At 39.4% G+C, this 16,941-nt stretch overlaps 1 protein-coding gene across 3 annotated transcripts in view; it reads right to left on the bottom strand.

Annotated features, from left to right (window-relative positions):
- Nucleotides 1-16,941, bottom strand: part of rbpjb (recombination signal binding protein for immunoglobulin kappa J region b) — a 59,148-nt gene that overhangs the window by 14,984 nt on the left and 27,223 nt on the right. For all 3 annotated transcript variants that reach the window (XM_078275562.1, XM_078275561.1, XM_078275563.1), the window contains exon 2: nt 6,076-6,114. In XM_078275562.1, coding sequence (XP_078131688.1) covers nt 6,076-6,114 — 39 coding nt within the window. The remainder of the gene's footprint in view (nt 1-6,075; nt 6,115-16,941) is intronic.

The following is a 16,941-nucleotide window of genomic DNA, read 5'->3' as shown; positions in this document are numbered from 1 at the left end:
CAATGCTGGGCCGCACACTCGGGTTGGACAGGGCCTTTTGTTATGAAAAGCAAGGGGCCCCTCACAGTGTGTGTGTGTGTGTGTGTGTGTGTGTGTGTGTGTGTGTGTGTGTGTGTGTAGGAGGGGGGTACAGAAGAGGAGGAAGGCTGAGAGGGATTTTGGATTATCCATTTCATAATGGACTGGGAAACGTTTAATTCCTTGCCTCACTGTGTGATGAGACAATTTTTTTTCGGGATGAAAGCTGTAATTTAAGTCTCGCAGCAAAATAAAATTATGCTCTGTTGTTTATTCAATATTTTCTAAATTACTATGAAAAACGATAACGATGGAGGTACAATCATAGAATTCCAACATTTGAGGCCATTTAACCGATCTGATGCAGTCCGATACCATTTATGCACGATATGGAGAAAATTATTTTCTTTTGCACACGACTCGATCTGACTTGTTTGCAAGGATGGGCTTCACTTTTTCTTATGTTTACATTAATTGACCTAACCTTCCTCTGGGGCTAAAGAGAACGATACACTCCAGGGTCATACTCAGATACAGACACAATAACATTACAAGTCATTTAGCTGACGTTTTTATCCAAAGCGACTTAGAATTGCTATATGTCAGAGGCCACACGTATCTGGAGCAACTATGGGTTAAGTGTCTTGCTCAGGGACACATTGGTTGATGTATCACAGTGGGAATTGAACCCAGATCTCCCACACCAAAGGCATGTGTCCACTGCGCAATCACCACCCAAGGGAGGCTCCTGAGCTCACAGCTATGATTGATTATATGGAGAACACACAGTTCAAACCTGCAGCGCACATGTCACTGGACACCTCTGATGATGCCTGTGACCGGCGAAATTTGCCGGAAGGGTGACATCCCAGATAAAACAACACACAAACACACACCGGGGTTGCATGGTAAGCAGCTTAACCACTAGGGCACCTTGACGCAGTTATTTTTAAAGCAAAAATGCCAAATTTAACCTTCCAGATTCCCAAATATGAGGGTCTGATGCTTTTCTTTGACATATGTGGCACTATAATGTATATATTACATTATAGTTTTAAGACAGTTGGTCATACAAAACCAGCAGTATTAAAACCGTACCATGTGTTATAGGGAAATAAACAGCATTTTTCAGATATTTTATACAGACCAGACAATAAATCACTGAATCCATAAAAATAAGCAGCAGCATTAATAAGGAAAAACCAAACTCAGCTTTATATGCAAACTAACTAACTAACCCATTTATTTCCAAGTGTGCTGGTAACTAAACTGCCCTGCTGGATATGCCCTGTATTTGAACACCACCTTGCAAAGTCTAAATCAGTCTAAGTCTAATCACTTCCCCCAAAAAGCTAAAAGTTGAATTAGCCACATACCTCTGCCTCTTAAATCGATCTTATATGCGGGTCAAGACAGTGAGTAAATATTCAAAATACATTGGTGCATGCATAGTTATCTTATGACCCAAGAATCTCACAATAGTGTTGGTTAGGTTTCGTGCGACAGCCCTGAATTGTGGTTAACACTGTTTCACTACTCAGCAAACAGTTCCAGACCACTGTGGCTAAGTTGGGGAGAGACGATTCCCCCAACAAGACAGAAATGCCCCACCATACGCCTAAGCTTTCACTCACAGTGGTTCTTCGTGTATTGTCATCTGCAATGCCCTGCTATCCACTTCACAGCTACCCATAAATAACCCCTGAATAGATAACAAAGATGCCCCACATGTGGCAGCACTCAAATGAAACAGAATACTCTGGGATCAAATGAATTATATAAACCCAGTGGTGGGTCCATCTTTACAAACTTGTGTTGTGTAGCCAAGCATTGTTGAAACCCGCAGAATTTTAGATTAAATTCTAGTGGGGAAGCCAAGGTTTACAAACATACCAAATAAGTCAAATGTGTATAAAATGATGTTCTAAAATATTTCCATCTGACATAATGTTGCAGCCATAGAAATCATGGTATCTGATATGGGCTACACCAGCAGAAGATCCCACCGGGTACCACTCATCTCCACTAAAAATAGAAAAATGAGGCTACAATTTGCACGAGCTCACCAAAATTGGACAGTTGAAGACTGGAAAAATGTTGCCTGGTCTGATGAGTCTCAATTTCTGTTGAGACATTCAGATGGTAGAGTCAGAGTCATTTGGCGTAAACAGAATGAGAACATGGATCCGTCATGCCTTGTTACCACTGTGCAGGCTGGTGGTGGTGGTGTAATGGTGTGGGGGGGGATCCCTTTTGCCTTCAGAACTGCCTTAATTCTTTGCGTCATTGATTCAATAAGGTGCTGGAAGCATTCTTTAGAAATGTTGGCCCATATTGATAGAATAGGGTCAAACACGGTATTAGTATGGGATTCCTAATCCTTTAGGTGAGTGTGAGTGTGTCATTCACCTCATATTTTATGCACCATTAAAAGATATGCTTGAGTAGTAACTAGTAAAAAGTCATTAAGGACAGTGATACAATAATGCATGAATAAAAAAGGAAATAGTGTCAAATAGTGTTATATAGGAAATAGTTCCAGGAAATAGTGCAAGGTTAAAATATTTTCAATTTTAGGCAACAAGATTTTATGAGACGAAGTGACATTCAGAGAGCAAGATGGACTGAGAGCCAAAGATGGGAAGGAGAAGTGAGAGAGACAGTGACCAGTGCACAGCTCCATTTCCTATGCGAGTAGTGTGCAGACACACAAAATGACAAACAAAGACATGCATAAAAAGAATATCAATATGCATATAAACATTAAGGACAGGATAAACCAAAAACAGTTGAATATAACTAGAGAGATAAGGAGAGAGAGAGAGAGAGAGAGAGAGAGAGAGAGAGAGAGAGAGAGAGAGAGAGAGAGAGAGAGAGAAATTAATAAAAAAATATACACTGCAAACTGGGAAATCAATGCCCTATTTCATCAGAGACAGGAAGTTAGAGTAATAGCCACTTCAATTTATCTATTCAACAGCAGGCACTACAGGGGTTGGGCGTGTGTGTGTGTGTGTGTGTGTGTGTGTGTGTGTGTGTGTGTGTGTGTGTGTGTGTGTGTGTGTGTGTATGTGTGAGGGGCTGGGTTAAGCCAGGCTACAGATGCAGCAGAGCAGACAGGCATCTGTCCTGTACATCTGCCACAGCGTCTACAGCAGAGCGGTACTGTCACAAGACCCCCTGTAAAAGAAGACACACACACACACGAAGGGGCTGCTCCCCTAACATAGGAGGCAGCTTATCCAGCCTATATGTTAATGTGGTGGTGTGTCTGTTTGTGTGTAGATTTGTGCATGTGTACCACGTCTGAGTGCGCTCATTTCCAGTGTATGTGTGTCGTGTATTGTATTTCCAGTCGAGTAGCCTTCCTGACGGAGCGGCCCTGTAGGACCCAGGGCTTTAGCTGCCCTAAAAACGCCCCTGCAGAACGATGCACTATTTTAGCTGTCCGTGCTGCAGATACAAAGAGACACGACACCATGATACACAGGAAAGATACATAAACACTAAAGGAGTTGCGTTTTCATCCCTTCAGCTGCTCGATTAAGACGGTTTTGTGTCCGTCGTATTTCTGGCCATCCAAACCATCAGACAAATAGAGGGGCCATTGCAAGCCAGCGGACTGGCAGCACATGAATGAAGAAGGGGACACATCAAAAGGTGCTGGGGCCTCTTTTTTTCCAAAACCATGCTCGGCAGTTCCAGGCAGTATGCAACCCCTTATTTTCCCCACCAAGAGCCACGTGCAAAGGACAAGTGCACGCACACGCACGCACGCGCACACACACACACACACACACACACACGTCTGTTCCCAGTAACAATAAGAAACACCAACAAGCTAACAAGTGCACACACAACACACACAAACGTCCAGAAGCAAGCCACAACATCCATCAACGTTATGTGTTCAACCAAATGTTGCTCTAAATGACTTGGAACAAACATAAGAGAAATAGAATAATCAAAAACTTGCAGCGCTGCTAGTCAAAGCTATGCTGAATGCAGGGCACAGCTTAGGGCTTTGAGTTTTGCCTACAAACAACTGCTTGTGTTCAAATGAACTCATTTGAACACAAGTATATACAGCGGGGAAAATAAGTATTGAACGAGTCAACATTTTTCTCAGTAAAGATATTTCTGATGGGGCTATCGGCATGAGATTTTCACCACATGTCAGTAACATCCCAAGTAATCCACACACAAAGATCTCAAAATAAATAAGTCCATAAATTAAGTTGCGTGTAATAAAGTCAAATGACACAGGGGAAAAGTATTGCACACACTTGCTGAAATTTATTTTATTTATTTATTCTATACTAAGTTTCAAGACGCCTCCTGTATGAAGAAACTAGTCGCACACATTGCTCAGCTGTGATTTTTGCCCATTCTTCCACACAAACGGTCTTCAAATCTTGAAGGTTCTGGGGGCATCCTCTATGAACTCTGATCTTTAGTTCTTTCCAGAGGTTTTCAATTGGATTCAAGTCGGGTGATTGACTGGGCCATTCTAATGTTCTTTCTCTGAAACCAATTGAGAGTTTCCTTGGCCGTGTGTTTGGGATCATTGTCTTGCTGAAATGTCCACCCTCGTTTCATCTTCAGCATCCTGATGGATGGCAGCAGATTCTTATCAAGAATGTCACGGTGCATTTCTCCATTCATCCTTCCTTCAATTATATGAAGTCTGCCAGTGCCGGTATAGTGTTTTTAGGGTGAGGTGCAGTGCCATTTCTCCTCCAAACATGGTATATGCTATGACAGCCAAAGAGTTTGATTTTGGTCTCCTCTGACCAGATTATATTCTCCCAGTATGTCATTGGCTCGTCCAGATGTTGTGCAGCAAACTTTAAGCGAGTGTCCACATGCCTTTTCTTGAGCAGTGGTGCCTTGCGTGGTGAGCGTGCATAGAGGCCATGGCCTGGTCGTGGCCGGTTAATGGTGAAATTATGTTCTTTCCACTTCCGGATAATGGCCCCAACAGTGCTCACTAGAACTTTCAGAAGTTTAGATGTTTGTCTGTAACCAATGCCACCCGTATGTTTTTCTACAATAAGCTTGCGAAGGTCTTGGGCCAGCTCTTTGCTTTTACCCATCATGAAATGCTTCTTGAGCGACACCTTGGTAATGAGAAACCTTTTTATAGGCCATCAATTAGGACTAATCCAGCTGATAATAATTTGCACTAATAGGGGGCAGGATTGCTTCCTAAATACTGACTGATTTCAGCTGGTTTATTGGCTTCCCGTGCCTTTTTACACCCCTTTTCCCCCATGTGTTCAATATTTATTCCCATTATCATTCCACTTTATTACACAACTTTTGTCATGGACCAACATGTTATGATTTCTTGTATGTGTGGATTACTTGGGTTGTTACTGACATCTGGTGAAAAATCAGCCCCATCAGAAACATCTTTACTGAGAAAAATGTTGACGCGTTCAATACTTATTTTCCCCGCTTTAAAGGCATGTCTCAGAGAGTGTGAAAAACTACAGAGATCTAACTCATGAACAATCAATAGCAGAACAAAAATGATGTAATACAGCGGGGGTCAACCGATAACGGCTGTCCAATGGTGGAAGAATGGACGATCAGGCCAGAATCACACAGTGAAACTATGCATGCAATGATGTTGTTTGGTACATTAACATTCTGTTGTTTTTGTTGTTATCGTGGCAACATGCAGCAAATCGGCATCTATATTTATTCTATGGTCATTACAGATGTAGCTCTAACTTTTTCTGCATCACCACCAGAAATGAGCAGTGACTCAATGGTGAGTAGTTAGTGTATTTTATGCATTTGTTTGTTTTTGTTAGTTTTTAACCTTCCTGACATTAAACTGCTTTTGAAGGAAAAATCTAACAGCATTTACTTAGAGGCCCCACCTCTAAGTAAATGCTGTTAGATTTTTCCTGACGCGTTGTTAATGTATTACTGTATTCACACAAATGTGTAAAGTACACATAGGTAGACATACAAATACCACCATGACGAGAAAAGGTGTTAAGGGAAGAATATGTTGTGTGTATAAATGTGTATGCGCACACTCACCTTGTTAGGCGCAGTGGCTGAGGGCGCTCCCCGAACTTCCTGCAAAGACAAAGTGAGAAGAAAACATGAGTGGGCTGGTTATTAACCACAAACACACACAGCATAAACACTAGGGATAGAACGGTTCAAGTAAAAAATCTGAACCGTTTGGTCCACTATTCACGGTTCGGGTGGGTTTATAGCCAAAGATATGCAGTTGTGGAGGATGCAGAATTACAGCATATGATTAATAGTGCATAGTTTTTGTCTCCCCCATGAGGAATTCTAAGTAATGACAACAACACTGTCGGCGTGTCCACATGATACAAGCCTTCTGTGATCGCGCACACGCCCCCACCCCTCCTCCACAAAGTTGCAAATAGCCAAGAAGGACATGGTAGATTGAAAAAAAACATGGACTCTTCAGAAGAGGTCAGTATCTTCACTCGGGCTTCTGCGCAGGAAAGTCACCGGACAACACAATCTTCTAAACGCAGCCATACTGAGAAATACAGAGTGTGTTGTGTGGAGCTGATAGTCTTAATTAGCTTTGTAGCAACTCTTTTGGCAATGGCTTGAATGTAACGGACGTTCATTAATATCAAACAGTTAAGCACTAAAATTTTAACGACATTACTTGAGCCACGCTATAATATCCCCTCTCACTGACATTTCGGCAACATAGTAAATCCCAAACAACATGAAAATAATGAACTGAACCTGTTGTTTTGAAAACAGTGTACAGTGTGTGTTTGGCTTAGGTTGCACTTAATGTGATTTTTTTGATAAGCACTTCATTGTATTTTAAATACTGCACTTTAATGTCAAGTGGAAAACTAATCTTTCCATTAAGATTTGACATGTTGTAGGCTACCGTTTTAAAATCTTGAGCTTATGCTTCACTTTATGTTGATGGCCTTAGTCTATAATGGGGTCATTTGTATGTGTGTGTGTCATATATATATATATATATATATATATATATATATATATATATATATATATATATATATATATATATATATATATATATATATATATATATATATATGAATAACAAAGTGCATTTTTTGTTTGCATTAATAAGAAAACCTATTCTTTTAATAAAGATTTGGCAATGAAGAAGTGTTTATGTTCCTAGCCAGAATTGTAGCTAAATAAAGGAAAGGCATGTTAAAACCAAAAACCCCAACTGACCCCAAAACCGTGATGCGAACCGGTACGTACGTACGTACGTACGTACACACACACACACACACACACACACACACACACACACACACACACACACACACACACACACACACACACACACACACACACACGGCCTTGACAGTGTGTAGTGGCACAGTGCTCAAATAAAGATAAGTGACAGGACGTGTCAGTGTCAGCAGGCAGGTTAAAGCAGGTGAAAAGACACTGAACTTTACTCAAACTAATCCCTGCCAATGGCACATTAAAAACAGGCTGCAAGTCACCACATGAAACCCAACAATAAAGGCGTGGACGGCTTGAGATTACAGTGACTACACATACTTATCTTGGTTATACATTTTTTTAAACCTAAAGCTTTAAATGTCTAATAAGTCAAATGTGGGGCTGATACAGACCTCATTGTTTGACCATATGGCACTAAATCCATTAAGTGTGGAACACTACAAACCGATAGCAATAGCTTTTAGGCTTCATGTCTGCTGATCTGAATTGTAAAAATGCATCTGAATTGATACTTTCCTGATGCCTTCTTTCAGTTCAATAGTTTCAGTCAAGATTTGGTCTGAGGCAACATGCAGCTTTTTGAAAAGTAGATACCGCTAATTGATAACAGGGTAAACACTGTCAACGCAGTTGATTGTAAAAAGCTCTTTAAAACAAGGAGACTGAGTCATTTACATTTGTATGCAAAATCACAGGGATGTGTGCCAGAATATACTAAATTAAAATGTTTCAAAATGATTATTAAAATCAGAGGGCACAGTGCTGTGCTGCCAACTGAACATGTTGTCTAGGACACTGACATGACAAAAGTCTAACTTTCTTTGTCTAAAAATCAGACAATCACAAACAAGTGACTACTCTTTCAGCATTGCTAACAGCACATAATTATAAGAAAGGGTTGTCAAATGAAACGTTGGTAAAATATAAGTAGATGGAAACACAGACCTGCAGCTGCCCAAAAAGACATTTTGGAACTAACGGTTCAGGTGTTTTCTAAAAAAGTCTGCTGCCTCTCTTTGGTGTACAGCTACCCGACATGATACACAGGAAACATCAACTTTCCGCTAAGTATTTAAATCAACCTATTTGTCAGTAAAAGTGTGTGTCATGCCGCCCCATCAGGCCCCACGACCCTCTTTAGATGTAAAGAAAGCAAGGGGTGATCTGTCATGTAAATCCGAAACTGGGAGGATGACAAACGCATAACTGCTCATTTTGCTTTTTAGAGTCTTCTCTCCTCAACTGTGGATGTTGTGCGCTTTTAAGCGCTACATCTTCATGACATTACCGCCAATTAATCATTAATTTCCCACTATTATGACAGCATCATATACCTTCACTCATTCCAAAGACCCTTTACTAAAAGTGGACAGTCAACTTTACTGATTCATCAGGCTTCCAGGAGGCTGAACTGTGATTGAGTCATACATGAACTCTTAGTCAGCATGTTAAGGAAACCACTGCTGAGACCACATGTATAGTAAAAAGGCTGTAAACCTGCAACATTTCACAGCTGAAGTCGATGTTTCTTGGTAAAGCAGCAATGTCTACAACCTGTTACAAGCAATTATACCTTGTGTGGCCTGCACACAAGGTACTAAAAAGGACAGAAAAGCAGGATAGAAAGTACGGGCAGCATTTTCAAAGCCAAAAGCTTTGGCAGTGCGTCAGTTATTGACACGCCAGCCAGGTTACAACCTGCAGCTAGCATCATCCATATAATAAGCATGAAGCCAGAGCTCTAGGACAGCCACATATTGTTTGCTTCTGGATATACATCAGATAAATCTAACATCAGTGGTGGTTAAAAAAAAAACTTCAGCCAACTATGATTAGGTGAGAAAAATTCCTCAGTCCACAGTTTGTGTTAGACCCGTACGCTGATGCACAAGCCATGTGACCAGTTATACAATTTGATTTCCTTATTCCCCATACAGACAGAATACTTTAACATGCCTCCAAATTGTTGCTGTTAACTTTCTGAAAGAAAAAAGGTGCATACTTCTGCACGTTACTCTGCTATTTTACTTTGGTCAGACATCTCTTCATCAAGGTCAGTTAGCTTCATTTTTCAATTAAGTGAACTAAAAATATCAGTCAGTAGTTCTTCCATTGTTGGTACAAAGTGCACTGGAGTAAGAGCCAGAACATAGCTACCCCGTTTTCCATTTCATGAATTAGGAATCAAGTCTGAATTAAAAATATGACACCAATAAACCGAATCAAATTGAATTAGGGCTCCAATAAACAATTGTTTTCATTATCAATTCATCTGCTGATTATTTTTTGATTAATCAATTAATGTGAAAAATGACATGTTCAAATGTCTTTTAAAAGATTTCGTTTTTTGTCATGTATGACAAAGAAAAGCATCAAATTGTCACATTTGACAGCCAGAAACAGCTGATGCTAGACTTATTTTCTTTGATACATTTTCTGTCGATTGATAAATAGAGTAATCGTTGCAGCTCTAAATCCACCCCTATCAAACACGTGTATTACTAGAGCTTGTTAAAAACATACCGGGGTGAAAGTCTTTCCCAGAGCGTTCAATCAGCCTCTCGCTGCAGCAATAACAAACTATCCGAGTGCATATCACTGCAGATATGTGACCATACTCATTCATAGACGACACATTCTTCAGCACCACTGTAATGTTCCTACGGTGCACACAGCTTTGTAGTAGAGCGAAAATAACACTGCAAATCGAGATGGTCCGATACAATATTTTGCTTCCCGATACCGATTCTGATACCTGAACTTGCGTATCGGCCGATACCGAGTACTGATCCGTTACCAGTGTGTCATATATTTTAACAACTGTAAATTACTATCCCTGTATGGATGTGATATGATTTCTATCTTTGTTGTCGGTCTGGCTCAGGTTAAACTCTTTGTGAAACATGAACACACACAAACAATGAACGCCCCAGAACTTTCTTTTATTCTGCAGTTTGACAGTCAGTTATAACGGAAAAAGAACATAAATAAACTACTTTAAGGTAGATTTTCTTTAGGGCTTCATTACGTGGTATCGGATCGGTGCATAAACTCCAGTACTTCCCGATACCAGCGTTTTAGGCAGTATCGGAGTCGATACAGATACCAGTATCGGAACATCTCTAACTGCAAAGGTTGTTTTTTTCCCCCAGATTGCTTACAGACTATATGCAAACGTTTTCAGTGCCTTAATTGTTACAGAAATGCAAACTGTTCCGTTTTTAAATCCTTTGTGACAAAAAAAGGCTCAACATTGACCCTAAACCTGGTAAGATATCAACTCAGACTGTTGCCTATGTTCATCTAATCTATTAAGGCACTACAGTTACATGCAGCTTACGGCACATGGCTGGTATAAAGAGGAGGTAGGCCTACATGTATGCAGCACATGGATGTGACTGTACAGAGGTGTGTTTGTGTGTGTACATGTGTCTACAAGACAGAGTGTGTAAGTGAGTCAGATTTTCTCCTTGTGCAGGATGCGGTAGCGTTGCATGCTGCTGATAAGTATGTCAATACATCTTACATGCCATCAATAAACACACCGATAGTGTGTCACTCGGTTGGTTAGGGGTTTCGGCACGCAGGCACAGTGTGAATTTGAAGAAAAAAAAGAAGAAAAAAAAAGAAGAAAAAAAAAGGACGCACACACAAATAGAGGGATGAAAATAGCAAAAAGGCGATGGGGAAAAAAAAAGGCAATGAGGGGATAAGGGCAGGAGAAAGCGAGATAAACTGAAAGCATGATTGGTGCAAGAGCCAGAAAGAGGGAGTGGAGGTGGAATAATTATAAAGGAGGGCAATCAATAAGGTTCTCACAGTGAAACACTGATGCCTCAACTAGCTAATGGATTCCAGACGGCTCTCTTCTCCCTTCCCCTCCTCCCCCTTCTAAACCTCACACCACCCCTTTAAAAAGGGAGCGATGGAGGAAAAGATACTGCAGGGAAAGCGAAGTGTGGGGTGAGATTAAAGGCGAGGCAAGAAGAAGTGGATGGCGTGTTGTGGAGAGAGGAAGAATGGGATCTACACAGAGTTGAAGTGCAAGGATTTATAGGTGGATACACAAGGAGAGTAAGGAGGATGTGGTGAAGCTATGTCTGCACATAACAAACATGAAACAGTCATGGCTGCATTTACCTGCTATTTTTGAATGTAATGCTTTTATGCGTTTCTACAGTGTGCATGTATCACAATTCACATCCCTAATCTCTACCAAGCTTCAAGTAGCCTACTTTATATTGCAGACCGTAAGACTGGCTTACTGCGAAGAAGTGATGTGTAAAAAGACAGATTAAGGCGGTCAGAAGTGTTGGGGTTGCAAGTTCTGTGAAATACCACCGTTTAGTTATATACGCATCACTTCCATGAGCTCACTTTAACACACTCACTCGAGACACAAACACTAACTAGAAAAGAGGACTGTAAACACAGGAAACCACAATAGGTAGAGTTGCAAAGAAAAAAAGAAAGACATGCTGACTGTTGCATCTGCAATTCCTTCAGGTAAGCTTGACTCTCTGAAATCACATACTTGATGGCAAAGTTGCACAAAAGTTTAGTCCATCATTTAATATCAAAATTAGTCCATTAATCACATTTTTTAAGTTATTGTATTCCTATATCATTTTGTAACAGGTTTAAGGTTTCCTTTCAAGTGTTCTCCACACAATATTTCTCAATTTATATTTCTTTGCAAATGATGCCCTTTGGCGTGTGCTGCAGCACCAAAAACAGAAAACTGTGAGCGCTAAAACTGATTTTGTTTTCCCTCTAACACACACACATAGACACTCTAAGATCAGGCCAGAGGTCAATGGAGGAAAACGATGCTCTGTAAGAAGAGGAGTTTCGTCTGATTCGCTCTTCATACGGACTAATCTCACTTCCTGCTTACCATCACCCATTCCTCTGGACACAATGAGGGTGCGAAACACTGCAGCCAAATAGCAGTGGTAAGAAATCAGGCAACATAATAGTATTTTTACTAGAATGAGAAATAAACAGCAAGACAGGACACATAAGCATTAAGCTCATAATATGTGTCATTTATCAGTTTCAAGGTGGAGAGAAAGACAGACCAACATAAGGCTATAGAGCTAATTGATGTAGTTTTATTTTATATTTATTTCAATGCGGTTTTGTACTAAAGAATAAAAGGAATAGCAGCACATTTTAAGGATTTGTCCTTTTGACAGTGAATATCATAACCCTTGAGAGTGTCAAGGAAATGTCTAAAATAAGCATTATACAAAACTGGAAACTTCTTCATTCGACAATGCCTACCACTGCACTTTTAAAATGTATTTCAGAAGTTGTGAAACTGATGAATTGGCTGCATTTCTACCACTTAAAAACAGAATATGGGGAAGCAATCATTTGCAAAGTTCATTATAAGTATTTAACGAAACAACCAACATTCTCCAGTAGTTTTGTTGAAGTTGAACATGTAAAAGCATAATTTCCCCTATCCTCATCTTTCCAGTCAAAGCTGAACATTCAGATGCATCAAAATGAATATTTGTCAACAAGGATATACAGTATATGAATAGCTCTATGCCAACATAACTGCCTCCAAATAATGCAAGAGTGTCATTAATGTCGACACCATGGGATAAAGCACTGTAGTTGTGTGTCTCTCTCACACACACACACACACACACACACACACACACACTCTTCTGCACTAATCTAAACCTCTGCTGAGTTGCTCTGCCTTTCAAGACTTGTAAACTATCAAACTCATTTCCCGTACTTGTCTTATCCCCTTCTGTTTACGAACCCTGTAATGAGGTCTTTTTTACTTTGGCAATATCCTATTAGGAACCTGATAGGTCCATTAAGCTGCTAAGCCAACTTGCTAGCTTACCCTGGCATGGTTACTCATGGGTATATGTGCCAAGGCCAGTGAACTGGTATGAGATGGGACAGACAGTTGTTCCATTAACAGTAGATGTAAAGCAGTGGAAGAGGATGTCCGGACTCTGGGCCTTCACTGGGAAGTGAGAGTGAGGTCACTGTTGGCTTGCAGAGGTACAGTGTAGTGGCTGTTGTGTTGTGCCCGTGTCCAAAATACTAGCACCTGGGTCTTAAGTTGTTAACTTGTTTTATGAGGACATAACGTTTGGTAAACATTAAAGCAGGACAAACATTTACATTATGATGTCACCATTATGTCTTTAAAAGTGCAAACTGCCAATTGAGCAAAGATAAGGAAAGCTGAAGCAGCGGCATAACGCTACCAGACAGTCAGAATGATCCAACAGTTTAGTTAACAATTCAACAATTACTCAACTAATCACTTTATTAGATCTACAAACTAGTGAAACTACCTTGATAAATTGCAGGGCTGAAATGATTCCTCGAGTAACTCCAATAATTTGTTTACTAAAAATCCTTGATGCTAAATTCTTTGCCTCGAAGCTTCGTTAAAACAATGTAACTAACGTTGTATACCAATGTATTTACGCACGGATGATTATAACTGTCGCATAACGGGCTGACACATGCCGTGAAGACTGACGGCACAGATTACAAAATGAAGGAAGAGAGCGTTAACAGTGAGGGGCTAAGAGAAGAGACAGGCGGAGAAAACAACAGAAGGTTTAGGATCATTTTAAGCTAAACCTCTGGACTGTGTGTCACGGTCAGCAGACAAGTTCCACAAGGTAACATTAACGTCTGCATGCAGTCTCTCGTACAGTGTTTTACACAACTACAGCATGCTACTATGCAAACAGCGATTATTATTTTTTTTTTTGTACAGTCACATGTACCTGGTGCTTAGTGAACAGCTTTTTTGTATGCAGTGTAAAAGCCAGAGGCATGAAGGGGAAGGGGGATGAAAAAGATTTACATTTAGGCCATCAAAAAATTAACTTTGGCCACCTAATTTAGGGGCAGGGTGGCCAATGCAGTCAGTGTTTAAAAATATTAGCGTCTATTCCTGTCATTGTATGCAATTTAAGCAATAAAATAGTTGTTTTTCTAAAAATGAGACCTTTTTATATATTTACTATTGCTTTTTACTATAAAGCAAAAGCATTTCTTATCCGATTAATCAATGGAATAATCGTTAGAATCCTTGATTACTAAAATAATCGACAGCTGCAGCCCTAATAAATTGATTCAAGCTAAAATGTCTGACATTTGCTGGTTTCTGCTTCACATGTGACAATTTGATGCTTTTGTTTTCTCATACTGTATATGATCGTTAACTAAATATCTTTGGGTTTTGGACTGTTCAACAAAACACGCATCTGAATACAGTGGCACTCATAAGTTTATGAACCCATGCTAAAGTTGACTAAAAAGAGGAAATAAAAAATAAATAAAAAATCATCTTTTGAAAATTGATCTTAATGGCTTAATTAAAAAAATGAGGAAAAATCCAACCTTTAAGGACACCAATTTTCTTTGTGAATGAATAATGTATCGTAAATAAATAAATGTTCTTCCTTAAAATACAGGGGGCATAAGTAAGTGCACCCCTATGTTAAATTCCCATAGAGGCAGGCAGATTTTTATTTTTAAAGGCCAGTTATTTCATGGATCCAGGATACTATGATCCTGATAAAGTTCCCTTGGCCTTTGGAATTAAAATAGCCCCACATCATCACATCCCCTTCACGATACCTAGAGATTGGAATGGTTTTATTTCAGTTAGCCTAATAGCTGGTTTGATTTGCATTGAGAGATGTTTTATGGAAAGTACCCCATGCCAATCTCTAGGTATGGTGAAGGGTAGGTGTACATCTTGTAGGAAATTGTAACGTGCAATTATTCACAATTTTCTGACATTTTATAGGCAAAACCATTATTAGCTGAGAGAATTAGCAGATTAATCGATGAAAGTTTAAATTTGTAGCATAGAATCTGCCTCTTTCAAAAAAAGGTGTTAAACAAACAAATGCTATAAAGCTTATAAGTAGGCTTACAAGCTAATGTCTTCTTCTCAGATTTCCTTAACATTAGTTATTTGTAGTTACTTATGAGTCCTCACTAAAAAAATATATGATAATGCAGTTTAAAAATAATAGTTTGTTTTATTGTCTCAACAGAACAGAGGAACATCAAAATATATTAAAGTTCTGACAAATAAAATGTCTAAAAATACAAACTTAAGATATGAAACTTAAAGTCCTAAAACAAAAATATCAAAGAGTATTGCCAACAGGGACGTTGTTGAGTGGTCTCTGGTGGTTTCGTCCGTTTTTATTTTATTTTTTTAATATTCAATTATCAGAATCATTTGTCATTATAAAGGATTCTGATGAATTTTTTTTTTTTTTTTTTAAATCGGCCATTGTAAATGCCAATACCAATAGTTTGGAAAATGCCTAATATCGGCCCACCGATATATTGGTCGGGCTCTAAAAGACGTTTTTGTATTTTTCCATCCACCTACAGATGTCATTAAATGTATAACTACACTACAACTTAATGCTTGTGTGTAGACCAACAATTACATGTTTATCACTATTATATTTTCTGTTGTTCTCTCAAAAAGTCAATAGACTAACACACTAAATGTAACTAGGCAGTTCCAGTGAAGAAGATATTTTAAACTGTAACTGTCTGAATCCAGCATTTCTTTTCCATTTAATTGTACGGACTATGTCTGGCAGAAGCACCGTGCTTTGCTTCGTCTGCTGGCTTGACTGGCTCGTGACTGACAGAATGAGGGTCCTAACAGAACAACAGAGCGCCATGAGCGTTAGCCATTGGGTGAAAGTTTTAGACACAGAAAAATCAGAGAAGTAGAACGTGGAAGTAACACACATACACTCCCGCAATGTCACCTGTTTGTTTGCCTGACTACACACATTCATATGAGACAGTGACGGGAACATCCTTCATAGTGTAAAAGTTTACAGCCCGATTTTTCTATTCTGATGCAACTCTGCAAACCAAGATTGTCAGCTTCTCTTTTACACTGATGAATTACTATCACCAACCAAACTGTTCTCCATGCTACAGTACTTGAAACAAAACTGTAGCCTGAGAGCCATGGGAAAATTGATAAAAGCTCCTCCATCCTGCCAACAGCAATATTCTGAGGGGGAAATAAAATGCTTGTAATGTTATTGGAAGTATGAGAGCTTTACAATGTCGAAATATAGGCTACTGAATATGGTCGTTCAGGAGATCTACTTCATACATACTGTACATACAGGTATTATCTTTCAAACTGCATGCCAATCCAGAAATGTGATGTAATTATTATCAGTTCCCAAGACAATTTTAACATGCAATAGGTTTTTCTAATATTGCCAATATCAATTGTTTATTTTGCCTACCTACTCCCCAAAAATAAATTTTTCAATCAATTTGGCTAATTCAGAGTAAACACGCAGATGTCCACAAATATGCAGACTTGTAACCAGACTGACACTTTAATTTCTCAAAGTCTGAACACAAGAGCAGCCAGAAGGTGACAGACCATATTTTTGTGGTAGCTTATTAAAAACCCAATACCTCTAACCAGCAGCAGATTTGACTCAAAGTGAAACTCCCCTCTTTCACAGAACACCACAAACTCTCAAGTCAGTAAGCATCTCTTAGAAGAAAAACAAATCCGTCAAATCTGAACCAGAGCAGACAGTAAGACTCAGATATCCAGTCATTTAGAAATCATAAGGGAGGTCTTGCAGAGTGAAAAGTGGAAGG

Source organism: Sander vitreus, chromosome 19, assembly GCF_031162955.1.
Source record: "Sander vitreus isolate 19-12246 chromosome 19, sanVit1, whole genome shotgun sequence".
Classification (NCBI taxonomy): Eukaryota; Metazoa; Chordata; class Actinopteri; order Perciformes; family Percidae; genus Sander; species Sander vitreus.
Note: the sequence above shows the minus strand (reverse complement) of the source record. Positions and strands in the feature narration are given on the sequence as shown.